Source organism: Talpa occidentalis, unplaced genomic scaffold (assembly GCF_014898055.3).
Source record: "Talpa occidentalis isolate TD23 unplaced genomic scaffold, MPIMG_talOcc4v2.1 talOcc4.10, whole genome shotgun sequence".
Classification (NCBI taxonomy): Eukaryota; Metazoa; Chordata; class Mammalia; order Eulipotyphla; family Talpidae; genus Talpa; species Talpa occidentalis.
The window spans coordinates 45,137,690-45,155,150 of NW_023600993.1; the positions used below are offsets into that span (position 1 = coordinate 45,137,690).

A 17,461-nucleotide genomic window follows, 5' to 3' on the forward strand; every position below is an offset into this window, starting at 1 on the left:
GCTATTTACAGCAACATGGATGGAGCTAGAAGGGATCATGCTTAGCGAAATAAGCCAGAAAGAAAAAGAAAAATACCAGATAGTCTAATGCATAGCAGGAATCTAGAAAACCTAAATAAGGGACCAGTAAAAAGAATAACTATAAGAAAGAAAAAGATCAAAATTAACAAACAACTATGAACCAGAGACACACTATGGGTGGGTGCAGGGAAAGGAGGGATTGAGGTCAAAATAAGGGGGTTGCAATTGTATGGGGAATATAAAAATAAAATAAAAAAAAGAAAAATAAATAAATTATTTAATTAAAAAAAGATCATTCTCTTTACACATGAGAAGGAAGGAAGCAGGGCAGGCAGTTTGAAAATACCTTATCATCATGCCTATGCAAATCTAGGTCAGTTTTTGAGATGGAATGATATTATTTGTTGGTAGTTACAACTCATATAATCTGCTTGGACACTCTTAGGCATTTTCTATCCAGACCCCGCACTAACACCAAAAGCTAGGACACTGCCTCTCTCCTGCTTTGGACTTGATATTAACCTGGACTATATTAAAACCTTTTGAGACCAGATTAAGCTTGATCTGTATCCATATGGTCAGCTAAAACCTAAAGTGGAATCATATACACATTTCCAAAAATCAAACCAGGTCCCACTCAATGGTCTTTATCCAAGAGTCTTAAGTTCTCTACAATGTTATGCAGGAGTGTTTTCACGCCTGCACAAGACATTGGTCACCGAGAGGAGAAGAGGGATTAGGGTCAGAAAAAGGGGGTGGGAATTGTATGGGGAATATAACCAAAATGAAAATGCATACATTTATGCAAAAATGAAAAATGATGTAAGAATTATATAAAATAAAATAATTCATAAAAAAAGACATTGGTCACTGAACTTAAATATAATTTCAAGACTCCTTGATTCAGATTCCTAAGACTTGCAAGAGAAAACGAACATTTATACCCTACACATTATAATAAAATACATAAAGTGACTCTAGTGAAATAGAAATAAGGATCAATATTTGCTCTAGTGAAATACCTTTGAACTAGTGTTTTGAGATACTTCTACATAGAGGCATAATTTTCTAAGATTTTCTACAAATTTCCCTACAAAACTAGAAAGATTTTCTGTGCTGGATAAAACATTCATGCCTAATTCATGACCTTTTATCACAACGTGAAGACATTTACATTCTCCGTTTCTCTGCCTTCTCCCTGCTTTCCACACTCTTAGCTAACATTAATCTTCAAACATTACATTGGCCATGCCTCTCTCTGCTCAGAATTCCTTGGCGTTGTTCTCCATCTCTACTGCCTACAAATAAAGTCGCCCCTCCCACCTGCCCCTCCCTCCCACTCCTTTACTGTCTGTTGAAGGGCATCATCAATCATAAACCAATTTTTGTTCTTGTTTCTTTCATCTTCAGTTTTGGATTCTTAGACAATTGCATTTGTTCAGAGGCTCTCAAATTTGCTTTGCATTATCTCATCTCTGAATACTTAAAGATGTCCCCCCCCCCAATATATATCCCTATCCTTTGATCTTCTCAGCCAGCTTGAAACTTAATTCAAATGGCACTTCTTCAGTCAAGTCTGGACAAAGGCTATTTTATCTGTTAAGCAACAGAAGCACGGTGTCATGGCACCTAAAAAGTCTGAGATTTTAAATAAAATGTTTTGTCTCCAAAAATGTAAAACAAAAATTGGAAAATGTAAATTTAATAAATGTTTAATTAAGTCATTTCCAAACATATGTCAACTTCATTGTAAAATTTAGCACTCCTACAACATCACTATAGTTGAAAACCATTGATGAGGTTGGTTTTTTCCAGCTTGCAAGAACTTCTGTGACTATCCCATGCTTCTTGAGAAATCATAGTCATTTATTAACCAAGACAGACTGTTTCAAAAGCAAATTTAAAAGAAAAGAATCCAGTCTGGTTTTTTTCATAATGAAAAAAAATAAGTTGATATGAAATGTGAGATACATTTTAATACATGTGAGTCACTACAACCTGCAAAAGTCTGCAATTGTGCATTGGTGCCCCAGCCTACTTAGTATAAATCTGTGACTGACAGTACAGTGGATAAAGCCCTAGATACATTTATGAGCTCCAGGTTGGTGTTTGATAGTTCTGTGGGGCCTCTCTGGATCTCACTCTTATCAATCACAAACCAGGAATTTAGAATATATGACCTTCATACTCGCAAAGGCAGTTTTGAAAAGATATCTCAGTGAACATGCTACCAATGGTAAGGGATATTTACTATTTTCTAAATAATCACCAATTCAACAACCATAAATTCATGCATCAACTGTGTATTCGGCACCTATTAGGTGTATGCACTATCAACGAGACACCAGAGGATACCAAACAAAATCATCTTTGTAAAATCGGGAGAAATAGACAGGTATACATTGAAGTTAGGTGTGCTAAATGCTCCATTGCAGCACAATGCTAAGAGTATGGGGTAGAGTTAGATTATCTGGATTTCAGCCCAACTCTGTCACTACTCTATGCGTGACCTCAGACACATTTCTGAACTGATTTGCTTCTGATTTTCCTCATCTATAAGGTAGAGATGATTAGTGTCTATCTTACAACATTACTCTAATGATTACATGAGCAGAGGTTTTTAAATTTATAAAATAGTGACACAGTCGATTAACATAATAGTCATTATTTATTCATTATTTGTTTTTTCCAATGACTTAGCAGCATGGTCTACCTAGGAGGGAGAAAGAAGGCAAGGTGGGGAGGTCGTTTTAAGCTGGAGGCACATCAAAGACACTGAGGCACAAGAGAACTTGCAATGGTGCAGGGATGTTACTCTGATAACTGGATGGAATGTGGGTAAGAAAGGAGACAGAAGGTTATTGCAAAAGTCTGTGCAAGCAAACCTGAAGACCCAAATCAGGGAACCAGTGAATGTTAAAGATAAAGAGCATGGATTTTCTCTGGAGGAACATCAACAGTACATGTACATCTTTTGGTGGTGAGGATGAGCAACAGTAAAAATTGGGAGTTGTGTACTTTTGCCTGAATCAGCTTGATTACACAGTAGCACCACTAGGCCATTCACTGAGCAAATAGAGGGTGAAGGCGTTTGAGGAGAAATTCTATGGTTGAGGGGTCTGAGGACTACCTAGGGGAGGTGTCATGGTGGGCAATGATCTCCCAAGTGTCATCTGTAGATCTGTGCCATCTGTGAGCTGCTTGTCATTGGTCCTCACCAAGATAATGTGCTAGTGCTGGAAATAACATCAACTTCATCACTATGCTGTTCACTTTCAATGCTTGTGCAGCAAGAATTTTTAAATTGTATTATTTCTATTGAAGTAATGTCGGTTTATAGTACTGTATGGTACACAATTTATAGTACTGTGTTATACTGTATGAGGGTTCACACCTCTTCAGATATATGTTACCACACAATGCCCAGCACCAGAGCACCAAAAATCTTCCCCCATAGTCCATTGGGCCCCTCCCCACGAACATCCCTCCCCCACACCCATGTTTCCAAACTCTTTCTCCCTCTATACCTCAGTTCTGCAGATAGATTTCTAGGGTTTCTTTTGATTTTGTTGTGTCTATTCCTTTGTCTTGCTTTTTATATTCCATATGAGGGAGGTGAGGTGATTTATATTCTAGTACAAGTTCCTCTCATTGTAAACCCATAAGAAAACACATCCTGGGCCTCCCTGGTGATGCAGGGGGTTGAGCACCCCACTATGAAGTGGTCCACAGCCTCTGCAGCACAAGTTCGATCCCTGGACGGCCAGGGAGATACCCACATGGTGCAGCAGACCTCTCCCGTCTCTCCCGCTGCTCCCCTCAGCAGTGTATTTCAGTCACTCTGCCTGTTCTGTTCCCCACTCTGTCTCTGGTGAATCCTGTCACCCCCCCCCCCGCATCTCTGGCCTGTACCCCAGCTCTTGTATGCATAAATAAATCTTTAAAAAAAAAAGAAAGCATATCCTGACTTGCCTCTGTCTGAGACCACATCTTCAGCAGCAGGATGTAAATGACTAGATGTATGTTTGCAGGTCTGCTGAGAGGTCTGCACTGGAGGAAAGATTTGAGAACAAGAAATGTAAAGATGTTAGCAGTTAAAGTGATCCTTAGCAGTGAGCTTGTCCTGAAAAATGGCCTAGAGATGAGAAGAGGGCTGATTGGTTTGTGAGGGCTTCCATAACAAAGTATCACAAACTAGGTGGCTGAAACACCAGGGATGGACCGTCTCACAGTTCCGGAGGTGAGACATTTAAGAAAAGCACTGGCAGGGTTGTTTTTTTCTGATGGCTGTGAGGAAGAATATATTCCATGCTTCTCTCCTAGCTTCTAGCTGTTTTCTGGCAATCTTTGGTGTTCATTTCTTGTTCCAGATAAGGTCATATTCTGAGGTGCTGCAGTTTAGGGTTTGGACACATGACTTTTGGGGAACACAATCAACCCCTAACAAGGGTCAAGGATGGAAATCTGAAAAACACCAATTTAATAAACTGGCTATATATTGCATTACCCTGTAAGTTATGTTCTATGTTGGTTACCTCAATTTTCAACCAGATTGACAGGTTCTGGAGATCAGGAAGGCTGTTTGAAATGTTTTTGCATATTTTGCCTACAGAATTTATTGAGTTTCTTGAATGTAGAAGTGGCTCAAAACAATGTTGTCAGATGATGTATAACAAACAAAAATTGAATATGGAAGAGCCCCCAAGATATGTTTTGAACACAGTATGTTATGACACGCTGCCTTATAGACAACAGTTGCTGTACTTGTCAGAAAAATCACCAAAGTAGATGTTCAAGATATGTTTTAACTCATTTGCTTAAACAACTCTATGCATACCATCCACGCCAAAAGGCTGTTTTTCTGCATGGGCAACAGAAGGCATAATTATTTGCAAGAATTTTCCATGTTTTTCCTTTGCTTTCTTAAGTGGTGTGGTAGATTCTCTGTACCACTCTACTGCTTTGGATTTTGCTAAAATCTCATTGTCTTCTTGAAAACACTATAGCCCCTGGAAGGTTTGTAAGTTATCCTGTGCTCCTAGAACACTTAGGGATTTAAAAAAGTTAATTTCAAAGTATCTGAGAACTTTCCTACTATACACAAGCGAACCTGAGAAATCCCAAATGACAGGTTGATATTCTCCTTCTCTGGGCTGCCAAAAGGACACCAGCACATCATTAGTTTACTTCTATCTCTCCCAATTTTAGAAGAGTAGCTAGAAACTTGAACACTTGGGGGTTTGATAATTCATTTTTCAAAACTCTCAATGTTTCTCTTGCTTGTTAAAATGAAAGGAATGGCTTAGCAAAGCTAATTTTCCCTTTGACTAGTGCAAGGCATTGGAAAATCCATGCCAAATCAGTTTTGCCTTTTTGTAGATATTTCACACAACCATCATTTTCTTATTACCACACTCAATATGTAATAGTGCCATAGTTATTATTTATTCATAACTTCACTCAGAAAGAACTTCAGACAGCTACAGTAAGAGAGGAAATACTGCCAAAATCCCACAAGAGAATAAAAGTAGAGAAAAGCAGCATATTTATGTATATCTAAATATACAGAACTTATAGATTCTATTATATAACTTTGGCAACATTGAGACTGATAACATTTTAAACAGCCTAAGTTTCACCATAATGCTGTTGACTTCCCACTCTTGTTTTCCCTCAGAAAGAAAAATAGAAGTAAAACTTATTAAAGACCATATACCCAATATGGAGGTTTAGTTCCCACCTTGACCCTTTCTAACTTAATGTTTGGCCAATTAGTCACTGACTACATTGATACAAATTCAACTGGGATTCAGTCATTACAAGAAATTCAAAATTGCTTATAATCTTTAAAAGCTTATTTTTCTCTATAACAGAAATTTCTCAGTTGTTGGTATAAATAAGCCAAGTTGGGAGGTAACTGGAGATATGTTTCTACAACATAAATTAGTTGGAGCCCTATATGGTTTACCCTTTGTGTTCTTCACTAACAGAGGCAGACTGTATTTAAGACTTCACTTCCTCTCCTTAGAGACATGCTAGAAAATAAGACATCAGTGAGAACATCAGACCCAATATAAAGGTTTGGGTAAGATTTCCTGAAGGAGATAGTAGCCAAGTTCATTAAAAGATCTAAAAGAAAAAAAAAAAAAAGAAAAGAAAAAAAAGTTCCTGTGACCTTAAAAAAAAAAAATTTCTTACTTAAAATTCTTTTAATTGGCACAGAGAAGGAACAAAGAGTTCTAAATTCCTGTTTCTTTTCTCAGATGTGTTACTGGGGTTAGAATCAGCCCATCAATATCTGTCCAGCAAGTGCAAGAAGAGCTGGTGTTGGCAGGAGCCAGATAGCTGGTGTCCTGCCACCTGGAGTAATAGATATAATAGACATAAAATCATATTTTATATGATTATATTTTATATAATCTCATTTAGCTGAAAGTATGCTTGTTCTAGAACATTCTATTATTTAAATGATGACTTGGTCGTCTTATTTCCATTGATTTTTGTACCCATAAGTCAGGTGCAACTTTGCTATATCTTTTAATTATGAAAAGTCAGAAACACAAATATTTATAGGAAATATCTTGATAACTTTAATGTTGAGAACTAATTTTTAAAAAATTGGAAAGAGCACCATATTTTATTTTCCCTTTGTTGACTTCAGTATTTGTAATCAGCATCTTCTGATGAAATACTTTCTTATTCTCAACTTATTGATGAGTTTATAGGTTATCTTCCAAACTGGAATATAAGCACCCAATTTGGGAGCATCCTTACAAGTGTCTTCCCCTTCTGTCACCAAGCCTGAGAGAGTGCTTGGTGCAAGGAGTAAACTAGTCATTAAGAAATGAGTTAAAGGTTAGTAGAAATATGCTAATAATTCCAGCTTAAGTTTGCTGACACCTGGCCCCAAATCACCAATACTTATCTTTCAATGTGATAACAAATGATTGTGTATTAAATCACTTTTGCAGAGGAAAGATCTCTGTGTCATTTGACTTTTACCAGAGTTATAAGTATGATTCTTCAGGAATGAAACATCTAGTTTCTTTTGTTCTTCAGTCCAATTCTAGGGAAGTATATGGTTATTCCACATGTGTAATGAGAAAAGAATTTCTCATTACATTTTTGGTATTCCAAATCTTCAGTATGTCTCTGCTAGTACCAGTGTATAAAAGTTACCGTCCATTGCACCAAGAAGATTGTGGGGAAAAAAATGCCAGAAAGCACATTTAAATAACTCAATTCTTTCTCTGATGAAGAAACACATAATTTGATTTGAAGGATATCTGCTTTAATAGTCTTTTAGTTCTCTCAAAAGGTTAAAATATTTTATTTTTTGGGCCTCCCAAGTGGTGCAAGGGCTTAAGCACTGCGCTATGCAGCAATCCACAGCCTCTGCAGCACGAGTTCAATCCCTGGCTGGCCAGGGAGCAACCCACATGGCAAGGCAGACCTCTCCCGTCCCTCACGCTGCTCCCCTTCGCAGTGTATTTTGGCCAGTCTGCCTGTTCTATTCCTCTCTCTGTCTCTGGTGAATCCTCTCACACACACACACCCCGCCCCCCGCATCTCTGGCCTGTACCCCAGCTCTTATGTGCATGAGTAAATAAATCTTTAAAAAAATGAAAAAATAATTTATTTTTTTAAAATGCAAGTCCTACGCTGCATTTAGAGTTAGCCCAAAAGTCTCAAAGCATGTCTGAATGATGAACACTATTATTGATTTAAAATATACACACATTCTCTGTCTGTCTCTCTCCTCTCTCTTTCTCTCTCTCTCTCTCTCTCTCTCTCACACACACACACACACACACTGTATTTATATATATATATATACCCTCTCTATATATATACACACACATAGTCTACTTACTCCATACACACACACACACACACATATATATATACATATATATATATATATATATATATATATATAATCAGATCTTAAATTTTATGAAAGGTATGGGCTCTTAAGTCATGACCAAATAACAAAGTCAAGTAAATGAATGAGGGTGGAATCTCTATGGCTAACTGTGACTCAATGTTAGCCATAATTTAATGGAAGGATATAAGCTGAATCACATGGAGATGAGTAACCTGACTTACAACACATTTAGTCTAGTCTTGAATGAAATAGAAGTTTATATAGAAAAGACACATATATAGGATTACCTCCTTCCCTCAGCATACACACACATACACACACACACCCCTTTCTCTAGATGCACACATAAAATTCTTTTTGGAGATTTGTAATCCAGACATTATGAATAATTCCTAGCCAATTTTTAAAATTGATCATATCAATCCAAATATTACATAGACTTGCTTATAGTGCCTGCTTCTACATTCCCTCAGTACCATCTATAAGTAGCTAGTTCAGACGAGGTAGCCACCCATCATCGTTACTATATTATCTAGAAACATATGGTGTAGCTTTGCCATGCCAACTTCTAGCTATGCACTCTACCACACTGACAAAAGAAAAGTTAAAAGCACAGAACTGTTTTCCAAATCATCATTGTGACAGTCCAGTAGCTAGATTTTTGTTTTGGTCATATATTATCATTATCAGCATACCTAAATTTAGATTCACAATAGCAAAAGAAAAATATACCTATATGTGATAAAATACATTTTCAAATAGTCTGCTTAAGGTCCCTTCTTTTAATGAGGACTATTGTTGGAATGCCCAGGTATCCTTTTTCCCAGTAAAAGTGAAACCAAAGTTATTAGCTATCAGAATTGTCCAGCAAAGTCACCTCCTCTTTCTTTCTCTGCTCCTTCCAGTTGCTTTTATGAACTTAAAAACATTTTTGCCAGCTAGAACCACACGGAAAGATTGACAAGTCCAACACTCAGCTTTACCAGCTAACAGCCCACCTCTCTCCATCAAATTCTTTATGAAACTAGTACTTCAATTCCCATTTTACCAATGTTGACTGTCTGATAGGTGCTCAGAGGGCCAGGGACAGCCTCTGTGAATTCAAATAAAAATAACCTTGGGTAAAGAAGCCCACTGGCCAGGCTGTCAGGGTGCTAGGATTCTATTTTTCACTCTAGAATATTTCTAGATAGTGTTGCCTATCAAAAAGACAGGACTTGGAATCACAACACTCCCATGTCTCAAGTCCTATTATAACATTTCACCTATCGATATAGTGCTTTAGGCAAATTATGATACCTCTCTGAGTGTCAGATATCTCTTCTGAAAAATGGGGACAGTAACTCCTATATTGTTAGGGTTACTAGGAGAACTTAAAATGACTTAAAATTGAAGAAATTTAGGTAAAAACTAAGGAAATTTGAAAAACTATAGGTTTGTTAACTATAAAGTATCAATATTGTTATTTAAATTATATACATGTATTACAACACTCTTAAGAGATTAATAATCAGGGGAAATTGAGTGTGGGGCATATGAGAACTCTCTGTACTATTTTTTCAAGTTTTTGGTCAATCTAAAAGCACTTAAAAAATAAGCCTGTTAAAAAAAAATCTAAGTGAAAGGTCTTGTACATAGTTGGTACCTACAAAGTGACAACCATGTTATGATATAGACTACTTGGTTCCATAAAGTCAATATACTCTGTGCAATCCTCGATTCCACCAGTATGATTGAGATAGCCCCCTCCCCCAATGTTGATACAGAACTTTGTGTAAGGGATGTAGCTTAAAGACTTCATATGATCTTTCCTTTTCCCTCATTCCACAATTCTTTTTCACAGGCAATTCCTTCCATGTCACTCTGTTCCCTTTTTTACATTATTTTTTTTCCTTTAGCTTTTGCTAGTTCACCCATTTCTATTCTATTACAGACTAATGTTCAGTTTACGACTAGTTTGTATTTCTACAAGACTAATTTTAGTAGATCAATCTTATTTGTTGGCTTTAAATTTTACAATGATTATGCAAACTTTTTGGTTGCTTTCAATGATCCCTCATTAAAAAGAAATTAAAATGTTTCTACTTGGAGAAAAATAGCAAAACATCTTTTCCCAGGAAGGCACTAAAAACTTAAACATACAGCAATGGAAAATCTCGTTTTCTTTTGTAATTAGGAACTATCCAGTTTCCCAGTATAGCCAACTGCCCTGAGGCAGCTTTATGGAGTAGGCATTTAGCACTAGTTTTCTGTAATAACTAAAAATAGTTTGACCAAATGCCACATTGGAGTGCTGTCCTGGAGTCTCTCTGATGTTAGGTCATAAGAAAAACAGAAAACTTGCCCCCTCAAAACCACAGCTTTGAATGGGTCCAGGTAAAATATATAATAAGATCAGAAAAACCAAGCCTCATGCTGATCTTTGTCAGGTGGCTGAAGGTTTGGTTTAGAAAAATTGGATTTCTGTGAGAATGGGTTTCTTTCCTCATTCTCAAGCTGAATTTAGCCTCTGTTTAAAAGGACAGAGCACTTAGGACCTATGGATTGACAAATGGCATTTTGCTTTAATTTTTTCTTCAGGTCACAACTGAAGAAAATTTTTTTTTAAAAAAATTTAATTTTTTCCTCAGTTTTCACTGCCAAAAGAATAGAATGTCTTTGGTTGGTTTTAATGGAGTAATTTTGGAGTTGGAATTTTCCCTCCTATAAAGACACAAATCACCATCATAATTTCAAGCAAAAGCTTGAAAAATCATATTTTGAGGACATAATACCCAAACTGAAAGGTATATGCAAAGAACTAAGGAAACTTTTGCTACTCTGAGAATACTTTTGCTCCAATACTTTCACTGTATATACTCCAAAGCACAGGTTGAGAAAAACAAGAAGCCACTGTAGCAGTTCAGAGTGAAGTGTTTAATCCACCTATTTCTCAACCAGGAAATTAGTTTTACTTTTAATCAAACTGATCCCTAAGCTCGTGATAGCTGAAATAAATCACCGGCGATGGGGTGCGTGTGTACACATACAAGCAAAACAAACAAAGAAATCTGTGCTAACTCAAGATAAGGGTGCATAAATACAGGAAAACCCAACACTCTACTACTACAGTAACATGTAATTCAGTTTTAAAAGGCAGCAACGGAGAAATTCACTATTTTAAGAGACTGGCCTCATAACCCTGATGGGGTTACACCACCCCTCTTTACTGGCTTTTCTGATAGCTCAGGTGCTGCAGATCAATTTAAGTAAGAGGAGAGAAAGAAGGTTTCTTCACTAACTCGCTCTTCTGGGTCCCTGACCCCTTGGCCGCTGCCACTCACCCCGCAGTAACCACTCCCCCTCCTGGGGAACTGCTGATTGAAACAGGCGTTTATTTTTGTTTTGTTTTCCACATCAAAGGCAGCCCGGAACCGCCTCAGCCTTGCCCCAGCCTTCGACACAAGCAGCTTTTTTGATGCTTATAATTGCGAGGCTTTTTGCAGCTGCACTTTATCAAGTCAGCAGCCACAGGGCTTGGAGGGCCTCAGAGAGCCAGAAGGTGGCGGCGAAGTCACCTTGGGAGGAGGAGAGGGTCAGAGAGGAAGGTGGAGGAACTCACACTGGCACTGGAGCCAGAGGGCGCGCCCCAGCTCCAGGGTCAGTGAGCAAGGAAAGGGCAGCTGGAGGGAGCCAGGGTCCAGCGCGAAGCCGCGTCGGAAGACCCTCAGGCGACCCTGGTCAGGGATCAGCTGACCCCGGCCGGAGGCGGAGGGTGCCCTTCACGGAGTCGCTGGCAGCTTCGCCTCCGGAGCGGGCTTCCCCCCGCCCGCCCCTGCGGTAGTTCTCTGCCCCGGCCAGCCCGGCGCGACTCGGAGGCGCTCTAGTCGCTCCGCACCGCGGCCCCCACCCGCAGGTGCCTCCGCCCGCCGAGCGCACGCCCAGGAGGGCGGGTCCGGAGCCGAGCGCCGCCGCCCGCCGCGGGAGAGTCCTGGGAACCCGGCGGACGAGCCAGGCCTCTCAGGGCGCCGCGGGCTGCAAGTCCCTCCCGAGACCTCCGGGCCACAAACAGGACCTGCGCCTCTGGCTCCCCGGCGCGCCAGGAAGGGAGGCCCGGGCGCGCGGCGCTGCGTGCCAGGCCCCGTCCGCGTCCCGGGCCTCTCCAGGCTCCCTCCGGGCTGGGCCCGGCCGTGGAGAGGGAGCCCCGCAGCCCCTTCCCCAGGGCGCGGTCTCCTCCTCCTCCTGCTCCACTTCGTCAGCTGCGCCGCCAGTTCCCATTGTTCGCCCCGCCCGCCTGGTGCCGTCCTGGAGCGGCTCCCAGGGCCTCCCGGGCGCGCTTACCTTCTGCTGCCGGCGAGCCATGTCGGTGGGCTGCTTGGCGTTGAAGGGGTAGGCGATGCAGCGCATCACGAACACATAGAGCTGCAGCTTCTTCTTCCTCTCCTCTTCCTCCTTCTGCAGCCGCTCCAACTCCTCCTTCTCCTTCTCGCTCACCACCGACGGGCTGGGGCTGGAGGGCCGGCCGCCACCGGCTCGGGGGCTGGGTTGCAGCCCTCCGGCCCCGCCGCCGCTGCCAGCGCCGCTGCCCCCGCCGCCGCCGGCGCCCACCCCGGCCCCGGCCCCGCCGCCCCCCCAGCCCGGCGCCGCCGCCCGAGCTCTCGCTGGTGCGGCTGGGAGACAGGCGCGCGCCGGACGCGGCCGAGCCGAGCACCTCCTTGCCGCTCTCCTCCTCCACGATCTCATCCGATTCCTCTTCGCTGGACGAAGGGTCCAGCATGGTGGCGCCTGGGGCGGGGGGTTCCCGGAGTCCCCGGCTTGGGGCGCAAAAGGTGGGGGGCGCAGGAGGCAGCTGGGGGGTCGGCTTTCCCGGATGGGCGCTTCTGCACAGATCAGGGAACCGACGCGCTGCTGCTCAGCCTCGGCCGCCGCGACTGCTTCCTCCGCCCGGCGCTGGGAAGCTGGGCTTAACCCCGGGAGCGCGAGGGGAGGAGGGAGCGAGAGGTGCGCCGTGCACCCAAGGTGGGCAGGGGGCAGAGTCAATCGCGAGCCCCGAGCCCGCAGCCGGATGCCATCTGCAGCCGCTGAAGGAGGCGCCTCCAGAAAAGATGCCGAGTGTTGCAAGCTGTCAATGCAGCCTAAAGCCGGAGAGGCATCTTGCCGATTGGGGAGGGAGCAGCGCTTACGTGTTTATTGGCTTAACTCTCCCGTGTCCGCGGCGTAAAGGGTGGTTGGAGGGGGGAGAGCGCGGAGCGTCCCCAAAGACTCGGAGCTGCAGTTCTGACCCGAGTGCGTTATCATCATCCTCTCTGCCTTCCCCTTGTGGACCATTTCCTCCTGGATGCCCTGCTTCCATTGCCTCGACCTCTCTTCCCCCTTCCGCGGGCAAAAAAGTTGTTGGGGAGGAAGAAATACACAAACCAGCGATGACTTCTTGTCAGCAAAGAGTGGGCTCTCAATTTGGGGGCCGCTACATCTGAGTCTCACTAAGAGGAAGTCGGTAGATCCCAGTCGGGTAAGAGCATCGCCTGTCTCCAAGGTTCTTCAGCCCTGGGGCGTTGGAGCGCTGAGGCATACACTCTAATTCCAGCCATTTCCTTTACCGACGCCCACATTCACTAAAATAAAAGGAAAACAAATTTTGACTGATAGGTGTATCGACCAGGCAGTTTAACTACTTAAGTAGAGCCCCCGCCCCTGCGTAATCCACAAAAGCAATGATGAACATGCTTTCAATACTAAGAACTGAGAGTATTTGCTGCTGAGGTGAACCTACCAGAGAAACAGAAGGGTTTCTGGTTGCCTAACTCTTCTTCCATTCTGGCTCGCTGGAGGATTGGGGTTGAGGAGTGGGGACCCCGAGAGCCGAAAAAGAACTCAGCGGCATCAACATCTAATACCTCAACTCTGCCACACTGACTTCTAGGTTATCTATTCAATTTAAAGCAGCAGATGGTCCCTTCCTCCCACTGCTCCTTTCACTTAGGCCAATAAACCCGGTGGGATGGGGAGCTAGCCAGCGTGCTGAATCTAATCAAGGACCCACAGATGGATGGAAAGCAAACCAACCCCTGCCACTCTGGCATCTTAGCCTAACTAAAGACCTCTCTCCACTCCTTCCCCACCCCCCTGCTCTCCAACCCCCAGACACATCACCTCCCATACGTACGTATTTTATAAAGCTCTAATTATTTTTAATTACTCGTAGGAGTTATCGTAAACGTATAGCATGAATTTAAATTTTACATCACATCTGTCTATGTATTTTCAAGTTTACCATGAGTTGTACCGTATACAGGCTTTGTTACTCAAGTGAAGCTTTCTGGCTAATCTGTTTGAGAATTAAAAATTAACTCAAAACAACATCTAGCTTCATATGAACTCCAACAACTCCATCCTGCTTGATTTTTTAAATTAAGTTGCATATATGTTGTAAGAGACACATAGGGTGCCTTCTTCATCATCTCACCTCACCTCACTGACACAATTTCTATGGCTATCACACATTTTGTGCCGATTTAAAGACAGTTTGTTAAAGAGTATATAATTTCCTTTGGAAGATGCAATGTAAACATATGAAAAGACTGACAGCATTTATTTCAATACAATATATCAACAAATACAACTTAACAAACTGCTAAAAACTGGCATGAATGAAGATCTGGAATGGACGAAAATGGTACATCTTTCAAAGAGGAGTTAAAAATTAAAGACAGGAACCCTATAAATGAATGTGAAAAAATATTACAAGTGGGAAGATTAATTGTAAAACCATAGTGATAGGGAAAAAGGCCAAGTTTTGGAGATAGGGTGTGGGTCAGTAAGGAGGAAAAAACTGAAATAAATAATCCATTTGACCAAATGGAGGGACCATGTTTAGCACACAAAGAAATGGATTACGTTTTCTAGAGAGCATGTGGTGATTTGCAGAAAGGACGCTCTTGAAGGCCAGACAAAGACTATTTACTAATTAAATATTTATTTAAATAAGCTTAAGCATTTAAGAATTATCTCAATAGACATTGGTAACTTAGTGACTGTCTTCAGAGTTATTTGGAATTTCACAATTACCACAATAAAGTTTTATTAAGTTTTGTATTTTTATAAACTCCATTGGAATTAAGAGTTTTTAAAAATATATTCATTAAAACAGATTCAGTATATGCCTTTTGTTCATCATATAAGCCTATGATTTGAATATTAAATATAACATTGCTTAGATAAATGAAAGAATTTTTTCAATCTCCCCATAAGTGTTCAATCAAAGTAGATTTTACTAGACATACTTCTATGATTTTTCAAATGGTGTGCTCTGCTCTCTTTTAAAAGGTACATCCTTTCAAAGATACCTTTTACTTTTACCAAAAGTTAATTCAAAGTCTTTGGGGATATAACCCTTTGCTACTATTGAAGAGAGGATACGCCAGCCAGAACTCCTGAGGAACGTGAACCAGGAATTGTGTCTTCCCTAAATGCAAATTTTGGTGAACATGACAAAAAGTCCAAAAGACATCCAAAGATGCTAAACATTTATTTCTCTTTTGTTAACATCCATGTTTTTATTTCTAAAAATATAATTCCACCATAGACTCTAATATACATGATTATTTACATCCTCAAACAAGCTATTTTAGGTGCTTGCATGTTTGTCCCTCACCTCCAGTTCTGCTTTGGAGGAAACTTGAATAACCTCAAGGTGATGGAATACATTTTAGTGAGCCATCTGGAGACCATATCATGAAAGCAAAAGTTACAGCATTGAATTTCCAATCCCACCCACAGAAAGCAAAGTCTAGGGAGAATGGAAATAAGTGAGACACTAAACCAGGATTCCTAATCTAGATTTAGATGATCTCCTCTGAAATGTTTGTTACAATTGTATAAAAGGCCACAAATGTGAGGGAACATCTGACTTGTTGGCAATTGATAAACATTTTAGGGAAAAATAATCATGCCTTTACATATTTTATGTATGAAATACATGTATTTTAATCAATAAAATTGAGTTTAATGCCCATTTTAATGTTTTGTGTGTTTATTATTATAAGATAGTTTGGCAAAATTAAATATTTTTTAAACATCACAATAAAGTTCACATAATCTATGTACTCATCTCATTCAATCAATGTCTTTTATTTAAAACTTTTAAGAATAGCTCACGATCACCAAAACAGATAAATTTGAATTTTATGCCAAGTTAAATATTCAACTTCCAACTGACACAACTCTGCTTCTGCCACTTAATAGCAGAGCTATTCTGAGCAAATGGTTTTATGATTCAGAATCTCATCTATAAAATCTGTAAGTTTCCCCCTCTATAAGATGAAGGGTAGCACTACACAGGTCCCTTAAAATGACCAAAAAAAAAAAAATTTAGATATTCTATTAAAAGTATTTTCCCACAGATTTTAGGTTTAAACATTTTTTTTCAATTGATGGAAGGGGGACTTATCATAAATGAGATGACCTGAAATCTGACAGAAATAATCGGAAGGAAAAACAATATTAAAAAAATCCATAAGTATATGCTTGTATAATAGAATATTTCCTTATTTATATAATTGATCACTGTATTATTTTAGGTAATATTTTCAGGGACTGACTTAGAAAATGGTTCATTTTGTTTGAGAAAACTACTCTTGAACAATACTCTTTATCATATGATAATTCCTGTTAAAGTGAAATAAAGTGGGTTAGGATAAAATTAAAGGATAATGATAAGATTAAAAGTAATAAAATCAAGGCATATAAAAACATATTCTGTGACTCCAGGCAATGAAACATGTTTTACAATGATAAATAATACTACTTACAGGAATTGGCCTTGGAAAATCATTTTACTACTTAAGAAGAAGGAAAAGAAAAAATAGAATAACATTTTATAATAATATTTAACTTGAATTCTGAAAACCAACTATTCACATGGGTAATCACATTTCTTACATATAATTTTTTTTTATACAAGTGGAAGGTAGACGTTGTATACACTGAAGTACAGTCTTTGCTGTTCTTTATATGGACACAGTAGCGGACTGAGTCTTTTGCATTGATTCTGGAATAAGGTCACATGCCAACAAATGAAAAGAGGAAAAGTACTAAAATAGTTTTTTCTATATAATAAGATGTTAGGTAGACAATCTTCTTAATTACAGCAATTCTTTAACTTTTCTTACTTTGATAAATACTGCTACCATGCTTCATTACTCAAAAGAATTGTCTACATAGATTGGATTATTTTTATAAACTACAGTGGCTTTAAACTGGGAGGATTTCTGTACATTGTAAACAGGAATTACTGTTTACATTTTCAAATCAACAAATTTATTTTTAGTTTTAATTAATTGAAAATGGATGGTCCCTTCAATTTAGGCTACCCTCAAAATATGAGTCTTGCCTAATTTTTGAAGGAAGAAAGTGAGTAGGAAAAAGAGGTTGAGAGAGACTTGCTGAAGAAGGGGAAAGTAAGCAAACTTGTAAGGTTAGGTGCTTATCCAGGGACAGATTAGTACCACATGGGTCAGGGATCAATGGAGGTAAATGTATTGGAGGAAATGCTTTAAATCAGGTCTAGTTTCT

The 17,461-nt window shown here is 40.2% G+C and overlaps 1 protein-coding gene across 1 annotated transcript in view; it reads right to left on the reverse strand.

Moving 5' to 3' along the window:
• Positions 1-13,799, reverse strand: part of CADPS (calcium dependent secretion activator) — a 445,600-nt gene extending 431,801 nt beyond the window's left edge. The window contains 3 exon segments of the mRNA XM_054695215.1: positions 12,230-12,521; positions 12,523-13,503; positions 13,662-13,799. Coding sequence (XP_054551190.1) covers positions 12,230-12,521; positions 12,523-12,665 — 435 coding nt within the window. The 5' untranslated portion in view covers positions 12,666-13,503; positions 13,662-13,799.
• Positions 13,800-17,461: the final 3,662 nt, after the last annotated feature.